The 13197-nt window shown below is 42.2% G+C and overlaps 1 protein-coding gene and 1 non-coding gene across 6 annotated transcripts in view; both read left to right on the forward strand.

Moving 5' to 3' along the window:
• LOC107224472 (probable JmjC domain-containing histone demethylation protein 2C) overlaps positions 1–13197 on the forward strand; it is a 207275-nt gene that overhangs the window by 188522 nt on the left and 5556 nt on the right. For 2 of the 5 annotated variants that reach the window (XM_046743240.1, XM_046743238.1), the window contains exons 10-15: positions 6183–6674; positions 6934–9237; positions 10629–10845; positions 11297–11712; positions 11820–12045; positions 12916–13064. In XM_046743240.1, the coding sequence (XP_046599196.1) occupies positions 6183–6674; positions 6934–9237; positions 10629–10845; positions 11297–11712; positions 11820–12045; positions 12916–13064 (3804 nt within the window). The remainder of the gene's footprint in view (positions 1–6182; positions 6675–6933; positions 9238–10628; positions 10846–11296; positions 11713–11819; positions 12046–12915; positions 13065–13197) is intronic. The other 3 variants (XM_015664535.2, XM_046743239.1, XM_046743241.1) reach the window with 3 other exon arrangements.
• LOC124295226 lies at positions 11134–11203 on the forward strand. Its single transcript, XR_006905146.1, has one exon. It is a non-coding gene; the product is annotated as a small nucleolar RNA SNORD36 (small nucleolar RNA).

Genomic DNA, 13197 nt, shown 5'->3' on the forward strand with positions numbered 1-13197 from the left:
AAATTATAGAAACAGAAGAAAAATATCGAGGCTCTGTCTTATGCTCTATACGTACAGTGCATGCGAGCTTGAGAAAAAGTTTCCAGAAAAATAAGTAAAGAGATGGCGAGAGAACGAGAGTGAGAGAAAGAGAAAGATAAAGATGGAAGATCAGCCTGAAAGTGGTAGCGATTAATTTTAATTTCTCGCTTCGTCATCACCATCATCATCATCATTATCATCGTCATGTATCCAACTTGATCGTATAACGGTAGTTATATCAACGAAACGATCCAGATGTTACGAATTTGTTGCGACTCATTATTATTGATCATTGGTATTACCGACAGTCGATCGTTGCACCGATCATATCGCTTCGTATTCCCATGTACTACCTACTGTGCTGGTCCACTCGATGGTGTGAAGAAAATAAATAGAGAAAAGACAAGATGGAAAGAAAGAGGAACAAACACTTTCACCGATTTAACGAATGTAACAAGCGTCGTCTTCGTTACTGCGCTCACTGACTGGAGTGTAGTAAATAATGACAAACGCGAATGAATTAACGTGAAAAAGAGAGAGAGAGAGAGAGAGAGAGAGAGGAGAGATGGAGGAAGAAGAGATTCGACGACGGTGAAATATCGTAAAGACAAAAATACCGCATTGCTCCACATAGAAAGTAACAGGAAAATCGAGTGTCGTTGCATCAAGTGGATCGTGCATGTAATACTTGCGACATAAACGATAGAAATTAGAAACGACATGCGTAAAGTTTTCAAATTGCTTGGTCGTGTGGTGAGAAAAATATGGGAGAATTGAAATTTAAATGAGGACGCATATTTCGTGTTTAACAAGAAGGTAAGAGAAAGAAGAAAATTATACACCGCAGACCGAGTCTCACTCTCTCTTAAATTCATGATTCATTCTTACTTGTAGTCGGTTCTTCGGTTCCACCACCACGTTCACATCTCTTGTCTCTCATCTTTCTCTCTTCGTTATGTTTTTTAATATAATCCTTGGTTTTTTTTTCTCTTCTCACCCGAAACGCACGTCGAGCTCTGTCCGTTTTAACGGGGCACTATGGATGCTTTCTTGGCATCAGACTACAACTGTCTTCTTATTATTCTTGTTCCTGTTTCTTTTATTGCATTTGTCAGTTTCGTTTTATTCTTGTCCATCTTGGTAGAAGTTCGAGTCCACGAGTATTTCTCTCGGTTTTTTTTTTTTACATACATCTTCTAAACGGAGAAGATTTCTACCCGCATACGAATTACGTGCAATTCCGATGTACACATATGTTCGTACATCTTTTTAAACATTTTTTTGTTCTCCACATTATGCAGTGTCCGATATAATGCAGTTTGAACTATTTTTTTCGAAAAACTGTATCAATACATGTTCCTCGTTGATTCGTCAACTTTGAGGTGTTAATTTTTGTATATAAATTTAATTACGCTTACTTACGATCCAGGATTTATACCGCGTCGTTTTGCATTACTGTAATCTGTATGTGCACGTTTCTGTATAAAACATAACGGTGATGAAGATTACACGCGACATCGTGAAAGTTTTCTTTTGCAAAAATTACGGGAATGAGAACAAAGGAAACTTACCGTAAATAGACTCAATTATATTGCTGCGTATATACTTGCATGTATTACGCAGCAGCGGGAATAGCGGGATTTTTCATTTGGTTCTATGACACTGCAGATCACAAGTTGAATTTCACTTTATACATTGCAAATGTGTGAAAAACAAAATAAAAAAAATAAATAATTGAAAACAATAATGGAAAAATTCAAATCGACTCGAAAACACGTCGTAACTAATGATTTTTGTATTATTTCTGGCGAGGAAAATACGTTTTCTCTCGATTTTTTTCGTCGATAATTATGAATGCCTGCGGCGCAAGAACGATCAATCTTTCATCTATGTCTAGATATTCTAAAATTGCATACTCGTACCGATTGATCAATGTCCTGGATGTGTTAAATTTTATTCTTTCTAAGATTTATTTATCATACCATGCATAATAAATTTATATATCGATGAATTCAGCGATAATCCGTTTATCGATCTATCACTAACGATAAGTTCTAATTTTTTCGTTCTCCATTCTATTCGGACTTACATCGTGTCGCATTACACTAAAAACTAAAAATTCTTAAAAAAAAAAAAAAAAAAAAAAACAGAAAAATTAATACGACTTTTACGATCATACAATTACCCGATATACTTGTGCACCCGGGTTTATAAATGAGACGCGTAATATCAGACGACAGGTGATTCAAGGTACTTTCCTTGCTGGTTTATATATGTACGTATATATAAATCACTGTATACATTATACACACACATTTATATACAGATAGTATGTACACAGGGATAACGACCCGATAAAATTTATGCTATCGTTAAGTAGAGAATCCTTGTTTCGTGCTTTTGTGGCTACATTTTTTCTTTTTAGTGCATTATTATACGTGTGCGGTTCATTATAGCGTGCGGGCAGGTAGATTCATCGGATGGTTGGTTGGTTGGTTTGTTGGTTGCTACGGCCCTTTCGCAGAGTGAGTCACCCTCCTCCTCCTCCGCCTCCTCATCGCCCCTACATTGCAGGTTCAACTAAATTCCTCGTGATTCAGCTGCCCGAGAATTTCGTCACGCTTTGGAGTTCTCGGTTATACATGTACATATGTAAAACTAGCTATGTATAGCGGTAGCTGTATCTTTTACATACGTTAATACTGTTGCTAGACACGATCGTGACTTCCTGTTTCACCCCCCTTCCTTACTCTTACTGCACAGAAACGATGTAATCGTGGTTGAGGATCTGCCTTTCGACGACGACCATGACGATGTACAGTCTGTTCGAAAGACAGATTATTGTTAGTATGGTATATTGATGGAATAATGTGTCGTCGAGGGGAGAAAAGATTTTAAAGAGAAATTCACGATTTGAGTTTCCAAATAAGATGGTAACAAATAATAGAGAAGCAACGTCCTGTTATAAAAATCTTGTCTGAAAAAAATTAGACTGTTGTGATTGGAAAAAAAGTTTCCATCGTAAAACACATTTTTAATAAAGTATTCGGAGATTTGTTACGCGTGATGTAATTTTTGACGGAAGGATTTGAAAACCGAGCGATAAGAAAATTAGAGAAAGTATTCGCACCCTGTCTTAATATCTTCTATCTTCTTTTATCTTATTTGTTTTTTTCGTCGAATAGTGGGGTGAAAATAAATTCGCAGAATGGGTGTGCGGCAGAAAAGTGGCTACGAAAGAAAAGGGAGCGGTGACGGGGATAAGAGAGAGAGGGGGAGAGAGAGAAACCTGACCGCGTCGTTTCTGCGCTGTGTTATTATTACAGGGCGCGGTTTTCTGGGGGTTGAACGGCATCGATCCAAGGTTACCAACCCCTTTGTTATTTCGTTTCCGTCAGTTAGCAGCCAAACGTGTTGAACTTTTTTGGAAATAGAAAAATGCAGTTCGGTCTTATCCTCGTAATTTTGTGAAAGTATCGGGGGTATTAAGTTCGAGGTATTTCACAAAATTTTGATTTTCGGACTTCGGTATCTTATTCGAAGGAACATTAGAACGTTCAGCTGCTAATTTTGGTTCGCTTTTTTATCCCTCTTCCTCTATTCGTCTTCCCACTTTTCCTTCCTCTCTCGCTTTTGCGATGGTTGTCCATAATCGTCTTATTTTCGACTTCGATCTTCGTACCCCCCCCCCCCCCCCCCCCCCCACCTCCTTCTATTTCGCAAGAATTTATGTACAATTTAATTGCATCGTTGTCCGATAACGTATCGTAATTATAAATATACAGTTTAATCGAATCGAGCAACAGCTTGTTTTTTCGTGGTTTTTAAAATCGTAAAGTAGCGTGCTTATTCATTTTTTTTATTTTTTTTTTGCCTCGCATAACGACGTCGATAATCGAGCGAGTCGTGATGCGAACGTAGACGCGCATGCAAATGATTATTAATGTACGGTGATATACGGTGCGTAAAATGGCATGTACGCCGACGATAACCGTGCAATTTAGTTCTGTGTGTTGGCTATTTAAATACGCTTGTGTAATATATGTAGAAAATGCTCGACCTCACCGCGCGCAACTCTAATACACTCGGCTATACGTGTGTAACGCATGATGTAACGATACGCACGTTTATACCTATTACATTTATACCTACATACCTATATACCATACCCGCATACCGCATACCGTATTTATATTACCTTACCCACCTATCTTGTAAGCATATATTACATATACAGATTGTCATTCACGTTTCACCGCTCAATTAGCATAGTAATCTTTCCTGTTATAATTAGACGCTCAACGCTAATGGCAATTTAACGCGTCTAAGGAGCAACAACTCGTCAACTCGGCTCGTGCAATACACGCGCAAACACGTTTTATACCTGTAATAAGAACGTTGACATTGAGTAACCAATTCCGTTTTATTTTTATTATATATATATTTTTTTTTTCCACCTCTTTTTTTACGTGTGTGATTCGATCCTTAGGTGGATATACAGTTTTTTTTCACGACCTCATTCTTTTTGTTTACTTTTTTTTTTCTTTTTGTTTTTTTGTAATCTTTTTATTATTAATATTATTACTACATATACATGTTGTGTACCCATTAACGACCGACAATGTGTCATCGATCATTGAGTGGATAATTTTTTTTCCCATCCATTGTACGGTACGAGTTTGAGACTGATTGTGTACGTTACGCTTAGATTTTTTTTTTTCATCTTTTTATCTATTGCAATATAACGTACTTGATATTCGATGTCGAGGTTATAGTCTCCTTTTTTTTCAAGCCTGCCTAAACCGCTTGCACTAAATATCAGAGTTCAAGCATTATCGTATGTTAATTGTGTACGGGAAATTGTATTAACTGACGCGATTTGCGAAAAAAAAAAACAAAAAAACAGTGTTGAGAATTTGAAGCACTAAAAATCCGTAAACTGCTTGATTTATTGGTTATTTGCGAGGGTAAATTCAATTTGTTTCTCGTGCGATTTGCACATAAATGATCCATAGATTCAGAGTTCACTTCGTATATCCATATTATTATACCCACGCGTAACGCGTCTGTAAAACCGTAAAAATTCTACGTTACGACGAGGTGACGGGAACTCGTTGATGCATTATGCATCTAGGCACACGTACTCCGCCTGCATAGGTTCTGCAATATGTATGTCAGTGTACGTTTAGACTGATCGATTCTATGCAGAGTACGATATTGAGAATATGATATGGCGCTATATCAATTCAAACGGTCGGAAGAACCTCGTATTATGTGTAATACATGAGTTACCTCCATACTCGGGTCCCATACTGTACGTGACCGTTATTGAAAGGAATCCGCGGAAACGTTAAATACGTAGACGCAATATGTCTCGGTCAGAGAGGAACGAGCATTGGGCAACCACATAAATGTGCCTGTATATGAAAGTTGTCAGACGGAGCATCTGTCAAGCCGTGTATATATATATATATATATATATATATCCCTTACTCACTTACTCACTCACTCACTCGTTTGCTTTTTCGTATCGCAGACTCGGGCAACTATTATACCTTTGTTGAACATTGTTCGCGTGCTTATATTGCGCATGAATATTTTAACCTACCTGTGTGCGTTTTACAATCAACTCGAGCAACTCGCTCGCCTTCGAATACCGGTGAAAATGACTCACCGTGAGTAACGTGTTATTACTGTGTAGATATAATATAATCGCATACCATTGACATCCGACCTCTTTCTTTCACCCAGTTTTAGTACTTCAGGACATTTTGGCGTTCGGTTTTATTCGTTGGTTTTTTTTTTCTTCGGATATTTGACTTACGCCGAATCAATACGGTATCGTATTAATTCATCGTCGTCGGCATTTTAGTCGTAAAATAATGTCGGGAATACGGAAGATGTTTCTTGCGAGACACTTTTGGTATATATAATGTGTCTTTGTGGAAGATAAACTGCGTAGAGACATCGAGTTTATTGATCTACCTCCTACGCTGTTTCGAACAATTTTCTTGTAAAATAATGCAAACCGCTTTCAACGATTCCGTACATGATTTACAAATACGTAGATTATTATCGTATCCATATATATATATATATATATATAAACTTGGCAACCCATTAACGATGAATGTAAAGAAGGGCAGTATTGATTGAAGTAGGCTTATGGTTCGCAGAAAAATATTCAGCTGTCGAACGCTGCGTGGGATTTGGTAACCCTTCCACCTCCTGGCAGCAGGTCGCACGGTGTTCATCCCGCCCTACCGACCCATGGGGGTCATCATCATCCCGGAGCTCCAGGAGCTCCCCATCATCCCGTTACCGTTGCTCAACAGCAGCAGCAGCAGCAACAGCAGCAGCGGCAACAGCAACAACAGCAACACCAGCATCAGCATCAGCATCAACAGCAGCAGCAACACCAACACCAACACCAACACCAACACCATCAGCATCAGCAGCAGCAACACCATCAACAGCAACAACAGCAGTTGAGGGAAAGGGACGAACGCGAAGCACGCGATCAGAGGGAACGCGAACATATCGCTGCTGCTGAACGTCATCAGAGACAGGCTGAGGCTAGGGACCAGGTTTCCGCTCATCAGAGGGCTTATGCCTACGTCACTGCCGTTTCTGCGTCGCCCTCGGTTCAACAGGTGTTTTAAAAATTAAAAAGTATTATTAAAATATCGTTCAGAAAGTTGGAAAAGAAAAAAAAGTAGCTCTTGTTATTTGTAATCTTTTTTTTACTAATTTTTTTTTTTTGTTTTATGGAAAGTATATAGAAATTTCTTCCAACGGAGACACACGTTTGATATTTGCACTATAGAATTTGTTGATTTTTGGTGTAATTGTGAGAGTTAGTGACTCGATTAACCAGTATCTTTTTTTTTCTCCTTCGAACGCTTGCCTCAGGTATCGTCTCGGCCGTCCAGTGTACCTGTAAAAGTGGAATATCCACCGCCCCCCGCTCATTCCAGGCAGGCGAAATCGTCGCTGTCGGTGTCCAGTCACCACGATAAACCACCGCCAGGTGTGGGACCGCCCCATCCCACTCTTCCCAAGGTTGAACCGAACGTCGGTTTATTCAGTTACACGACGTATCAACCGCAGCCGCCTTACATGCACGAGATAAAAGTAAAGGCGGCCGATCATCAGCAGCACAAGCAGCAGCAGATGTCCGGCGGTGTTAAGAGTATGCAGCAGGCGGCACTCGAGAGAGATCCTCACGTTAGAGAAATGCTACCAAATCCCCCGCCCCTTCTGCCCGATCCAAAGAGCTCAGTTATCGTAAAAAACGAGGGTAGGGAACTGCCCAAGGCTCCCCCATCCCATTCCCCGAGTCCCAAGATGATGCCCGGTCATTATCACAGCGCCGTTGCACCGCAACACAAACCCCCGACACCGTACGATTACCAGAGAACCTCGACGCAGAGTCCCCACCATCTTCACCACCTCGACAGTCTTCAAGCAGCCAAGAGCATTCCTCCTCAAGGTCATCCCAGGGTGAACGCGAATCAGCTACCCAGTCCTCACGGTCATCCCACCCATCCTCACAACAGGCAGTCGCCTCACGCCCCTCACCCTCATCAGACCTCTCACCCCTCGCCTCCCGAACCCAGGTACGCGAGCAGGCTTGAGCCTGGGATACCGTACGGGACTCCGAAGTCAACCTATCCGTATCCTCACCAGCCATCCTCGTCGCCAACGTCGCATTACGCGGCGTCGCCTGGGTCCAAGCCGAAGGTCAGCAGTCCGGCACCTCAGCATATATACGGGAAACCGAACTCCGGCATCATGACCGGTACGCCGGTCTGCAGGGCATCGGAAAACACGGCTCCAAGCCCGATGCCGCTCACATCGAAGACCAACAGCTCACCGCTCGCTTACCAGCAAGTGCCTCATCACCACGGGGCTCCACCGGCACCGTTACCACCCCCGGCTCATAGCAGCAGGTCAGTTTATGACAGCCGGGGTTACGTCAGCTCTATACCCGCCTCTAAACTATCTCCGCCGCCCCTCCATCACGGATCGCCGACGACTGCCGCCTCCGCGCCTATGACCAGGCCTAACTCCGTTCACCCGGGACATCGGACCAGTCCTCATCCCAATCAGCAAATACACCCGCAGGCAATGGCGCCAGCGATACAGACTCAACCCCTCGATCTCGGTGTCGAAAGATCCGGATCGCCAAAGAGGAAAGCACCCACGCCTATCGAGGTATGCGGCGGACAACCGGTCTCTCTCGAGCTGGCGTATAAGAAAAGAAGGACGCAGGACAGTATCATCTCTCAACCTATGTCCCTACAGTGCGTTGGACCCCCGGTATTGTCAAGGGTCAGCGAACCCAGTCCCCTCATCGCTTCGGCCGCTACTTCAATCACCACTGTCGTTAATACCGCGCTACTACCGCAACCATCCGGCCAAATACCCAATGTTCAGGAACGCGGAGTCGTTTCCGTCAGCCCTCTACCCAGGACGGCAAGCGGCGACGGATCCGTCAGACCCGCGAGCACGGGCAGCGTAAGCTCTCTCAACAACCCGGGCGTAAGTGCCGCACCGAGTCCTGCACCGACACAGAGTCCTGCACCCTCGGCTGCTCCTAGTCCCGCACCCAGCGCACCTGGGACACCGGCAAAGGCCACGCCCAGCGCTGCGGACAGCGAAAAGTCGAACAGTCCTGCCCCGAGGCCGCCTAGTAGCACTAGGAATCCCGTCCACAAGCTGAAGAAGGCTTGGCTCCAGAGGCATTCGGGCGAGGATGGGACTGAGGATACAACTGGACTCGTTGGTAGCGGGTCTTGCGTTACGCTTCCCTTGACTATTGCTCAGGCACCTTCGCAACCTTTGGCCAAGGAGCGAGATGGAGGAGGAGGAGGAGGAGGAGCAGGAGCAGGAACAGCAGCAGGAGTTGGTGGTGGAAGTGGAGGTAGTGGTACTGGAGCAGGAGCAGGAGGAACTGGAAGCGGAGGAGGTGCAGGATCTGGCGCTACGACGACAAGTTTGCCGAGCGCTGTCAATTCGATACATAATATAGGCAGCATGGCTGTTAATAGTATAAATAAAAGTAAAGTAACTGGAAAAACTGGTGGGAGAAAAGCAAACAGCAAGGAATCACTCAATGGACATGCTGCTGCTGTGGACGTTAAAAGTATACGGGAAGATTCGTCCAGCAGCGATCCGGAGAGGAAGTCTCCCCCTAAAAGGAAACCACCCAAGGTATCTATTTACACGACTCGAGAGTAGCGATTATGATGGTGGTATGTTTTTGTATCTTGTATCTACACGAAACAAAGCCTAGTTTTTAGTTGGTTGCAAATTATTAGTTTCTCTATTTTTCGCACATTCTAGGTAAGATTTTCATATTTTTTGATTTAGTTACCGAAGGTATCTCTTATTTTTATTTTTTATTTCTGTAGATGTATATTAAAACGTGTACGAACATGGTTTCGATATTATCGTATTAGTTCAGTAGAAAACTAATTACCAGAAAATACACGAGTAATGAATGTCGATTTACAACTCTCGATTGGTAATTTGGTCTGTTGACAATGCATAATGATGTGTTATGCAAATTGTCTGTGGCGTCAACGCGTAATTACTACACGTTGTAGGCCACGATAGTAAACATACCCGCGTTGTTATATTCGAATAGCGCGCCTAACACCGGGTCAGGTATTTCTGATTGGTCGAGAGCTGTTCGTGCGTGGTCGACAGCGTGACACGTTTCCGCGCAGCGCTCTAGTCTGTCTCACTCTCGCGAGCCAGCTTGTTCGGAGGGTTCGTACGTGCCGTTGAGTAAACCGAAATGGCGTCAAACCGGGTAGAGACGACGCACCGTTTGGTTAACGTTTGTCGGCTTGATTTTTACACCCCGCGTTCGATCTGTATTTTCAATTATACCACCGTTTAGCGGCATCCGAAGTGCGTCGGCAGCTCTGTCGTACCACGCCGTTGAGCCACATATGCAGAATATTGAAATGGTAAAGTACAAAGGAAGCTCTTTGTCTCCCCTCTCAATAACCATTGCGAACCGTGGACATAACCTCACTTTATTTGTCGTCGCGCTCACCGCAAGTTTAGACTCCCGGTACTTCGTGGCGTTTTCATTTCTCTCTAGTTTTCCTATGCACCAGTTATTTGAACGTGACTCGTGCATAAATTATCTGGTGATTAGGTTTTAGCTTTCGATACATGCAGACACACTTGCAGCTGTTTCGACCTCATGTTATTCTTAGTATGGAAATGATATTAACCTGGGTGGATTATCGGTATCTAATTGGAATCTACGCCAATCCAAATCTAAAAAAATCTTGCAGTCGTTAATTAAGAGCAGTCTTTGTTCGATGGATTGAAAATTGAACGAATTTTGATAGGAAATGTAGATTAGCTTTGACTGGCTGATAATTGTTCGACAAGCATGTGTTGGTAATTTTTCATCGCGTATTTAGGAGCTTAGTTTTTGGATCGATTGAAAATTTGTATGTAAATAAGAAATGATTTTATTTTAATTACTGCATGTTAATGATTTTAATGCGTGCGCTTTAGTCAGTAGATAGGACCACGGGCATGAACTTCCTGACTACTTAATAATATGTACCCTGTGGTAGGTAAAACGAAAGAAGGGAGCCGCACGGAGGCAGCAGGCAGTCACGGAAGAGCACAGGAGGAGGAAAGAAGATAAGAGTGGAGGTGCCGGTGCGGGAAGTGAGTCCAGCAACGAAAGCGAAGCTGGCTCTGCCAGTGACGCTAGCGAACAGTTAAGTTCTAGCCAGCCAACTTCTAGGGCTAGACAAGCCACCGGTAACTCCAATTCATCTGGAAATGGTTAGTCTTTAATCAATTTATATTTCCTTCATACTTTGGTTAACGGTATAGCCGAAAATTCATTGAATCACCAAACCGATGAAATGATTGATTGTGAGAAAGGGTGATTGATCACAGTGCAATTGCATTTTTATAGATATACTGTTTGAATGAAATTTTTGTTTTAACCATTTTCAATGCAATACCCTTTAGTTATACCATCTTGCCGATTCAGCAAATTTTGGCTACAACTGTTTGCCTGATATCTTTTTAAATGTAATTATGCAAATCAAAGAAACAACACAGACTGCAAAATGATGAAAAATTATTTATTGAATAACCGTGATATCGAATCATGAGCTTTTTAACACTGATTGCTGTTATTATTCGTTTTTTCAAAATATGTCTGGAAAGTGTTTCCTGTTCGAGGAATGGGAAAACTATTATTAAAACTTTTCTTCGTGTCTTACAGGTAACAATGTTAATAAGGAGCCAAGGAAACGTGGTAGAAGACCAAAGACGTCAACCAAAGGCAGCGAATTAGGTGGCGAAGATCCGCAACCAAGACCTAAGAAAGAACGAAGAGAAGAAAGTGCAAGTGGAGGAGGGAGTGGACCAGGAGGTGGTGGTCGAAGTGATCCATTTCGAAAGCCGCCGATAGCGCAATTGAAAAAAACTGGGGAAAGTTGGCTGCAGGATGGAGCATGCTTTGAGGTTGCTCCGAAGCTGGCTAAGTGTCGTGAATGCAGATGGACGCCTCATCAACGTTCAAAAAACGTAACGCAGAATATATTCTGTAGGTTTTATGCATTTCGCCGACTGAGGTACACGAAAAACGGGCAGCTGGCTATAGCGGGGTTCAGCGATCCGCACAAGGATGCATCCGAGGTGAGTAGAAGATCTTGCGTCTCGGCAATGTTTGTGCGCAGATTATTCTTGATTACTATTGTCATCGCGTGGGCGAAATGAGGCAGCATAGCGTTGTGTTGTTGCAGGAAGACCTGCGACTCTGGTTACCTGTTAAGGACAGTCAGGAAGCGGCAGGTTTGAAAGATGAGAAACTGGATAAAAATGACAAGGATAAATCGGAAAGGTCGGACCGAGGGGACAGAGAAGATCTGGATTTAGAGATGGCTCATCGATTACTACGTCAGGTCGGAGATCAGTTTTGCGATCTACTTCATCAGGAAAAGGATGCTCTTCAGGAACATGTGGCTGAAGGTATTGTATAAAAAATATTCCATAATATTCTCTATGGAACTCACGAGAAGCAAGTGAAATTTATCAAAAGCCACTTATTTTCTTGTCTCCCTATTTCTGTTGCAAGTCACAGTTGTGACAATATTGTCGTGTGAACGTAATTTTATAACCGATGATAATAAAGTAATTTCACTTCATGAAGGTATTAAAATTTTCCGCAAAATAATCGTAAAAAGCTGAATTATTTGTTTTAAATCAGCAGTTTGGTATAAATTTTACACGTGACTTTAAAGTGAAATTGATTTGTTGATGAATTGATACTTCTGAAACTGCACCCATTTGTTTTGTAAATGTATACCTATTCAATACGAAGCTAATTGCATGGTCTATTTATGTGGCAAACGGATGATAATAGCTTATTTCATTGGTTTCTTAATTAAATTGGTCCTATGTATATCCTTATTGGGTTCGTTAATCATGACTGCAACAGTATTCAGATATCCCCTGTACAGCACGATGGGTTACTTCTATCTAACATTAATCTATATAATACTAAGCTTGGTCTTTAAGTGTTTGGGAAATATAATTTCAAGTTCTGAAATGACTCTTGAAAGGCCAATTTCTTTACGCTACTTTTGTTACTAATATTTTATCGTCAATTGGTGTAGGCCTCATTTATTCCGCACCATCATGTAATCATTTTTTACGTCATCTCCGACTGTTACTTGACATTGTAACATTTTCATTTATTTTTCCTTCTATTTTTTGTTATTAAATATCCAAGTGAATCAACTATTTTCCAAAGTTGGCTACCATTATTATTTTCGCTCGCATGATATGCTAACGCTTGCTCTTCTTGCACCCTGAACATTGGCATTATGCCCTCTACAGCGAGTTCGGGGATTACAGACGGAACAGTAGCTTGGAAACGTGTCGTCCAAGGTGTACGGGAGATGTGCGACGTCTGTGAAACTACCCTATTCAACTTTCACTGGGCATGTGCCAAGTGCGGTTTCGTCGTATGCATCGACTGCTACAAGGTTAGTCACTGCGTCACCCAAGCTGCTTTGCAAAACGTGTTAATTATTTCAAATACACCGGTCGAATAGATTAATTATTAACGCGAGGCTAAAGTGATGTAAATAAAAATGAAACATCAACCATTTTTTATAA

The sequence above is a fragment of the Neodiprion lecontei genome, chromosome 6 (genome assembly GCF_021901455.1).
Source record: "Neodiprion lecontei isolate iyNeoLeco1 chromosome 6, iyNeoLeco1.1, whole genome shotgun sequence".
Classification (NCBI taxonomy): domain Eukaryota; kingdom Metazoa; phylum Arthropoda; class Insecta; order Hymenoptera; family Diprionidae; genus Neodiprion; species Neodiprion lecontei.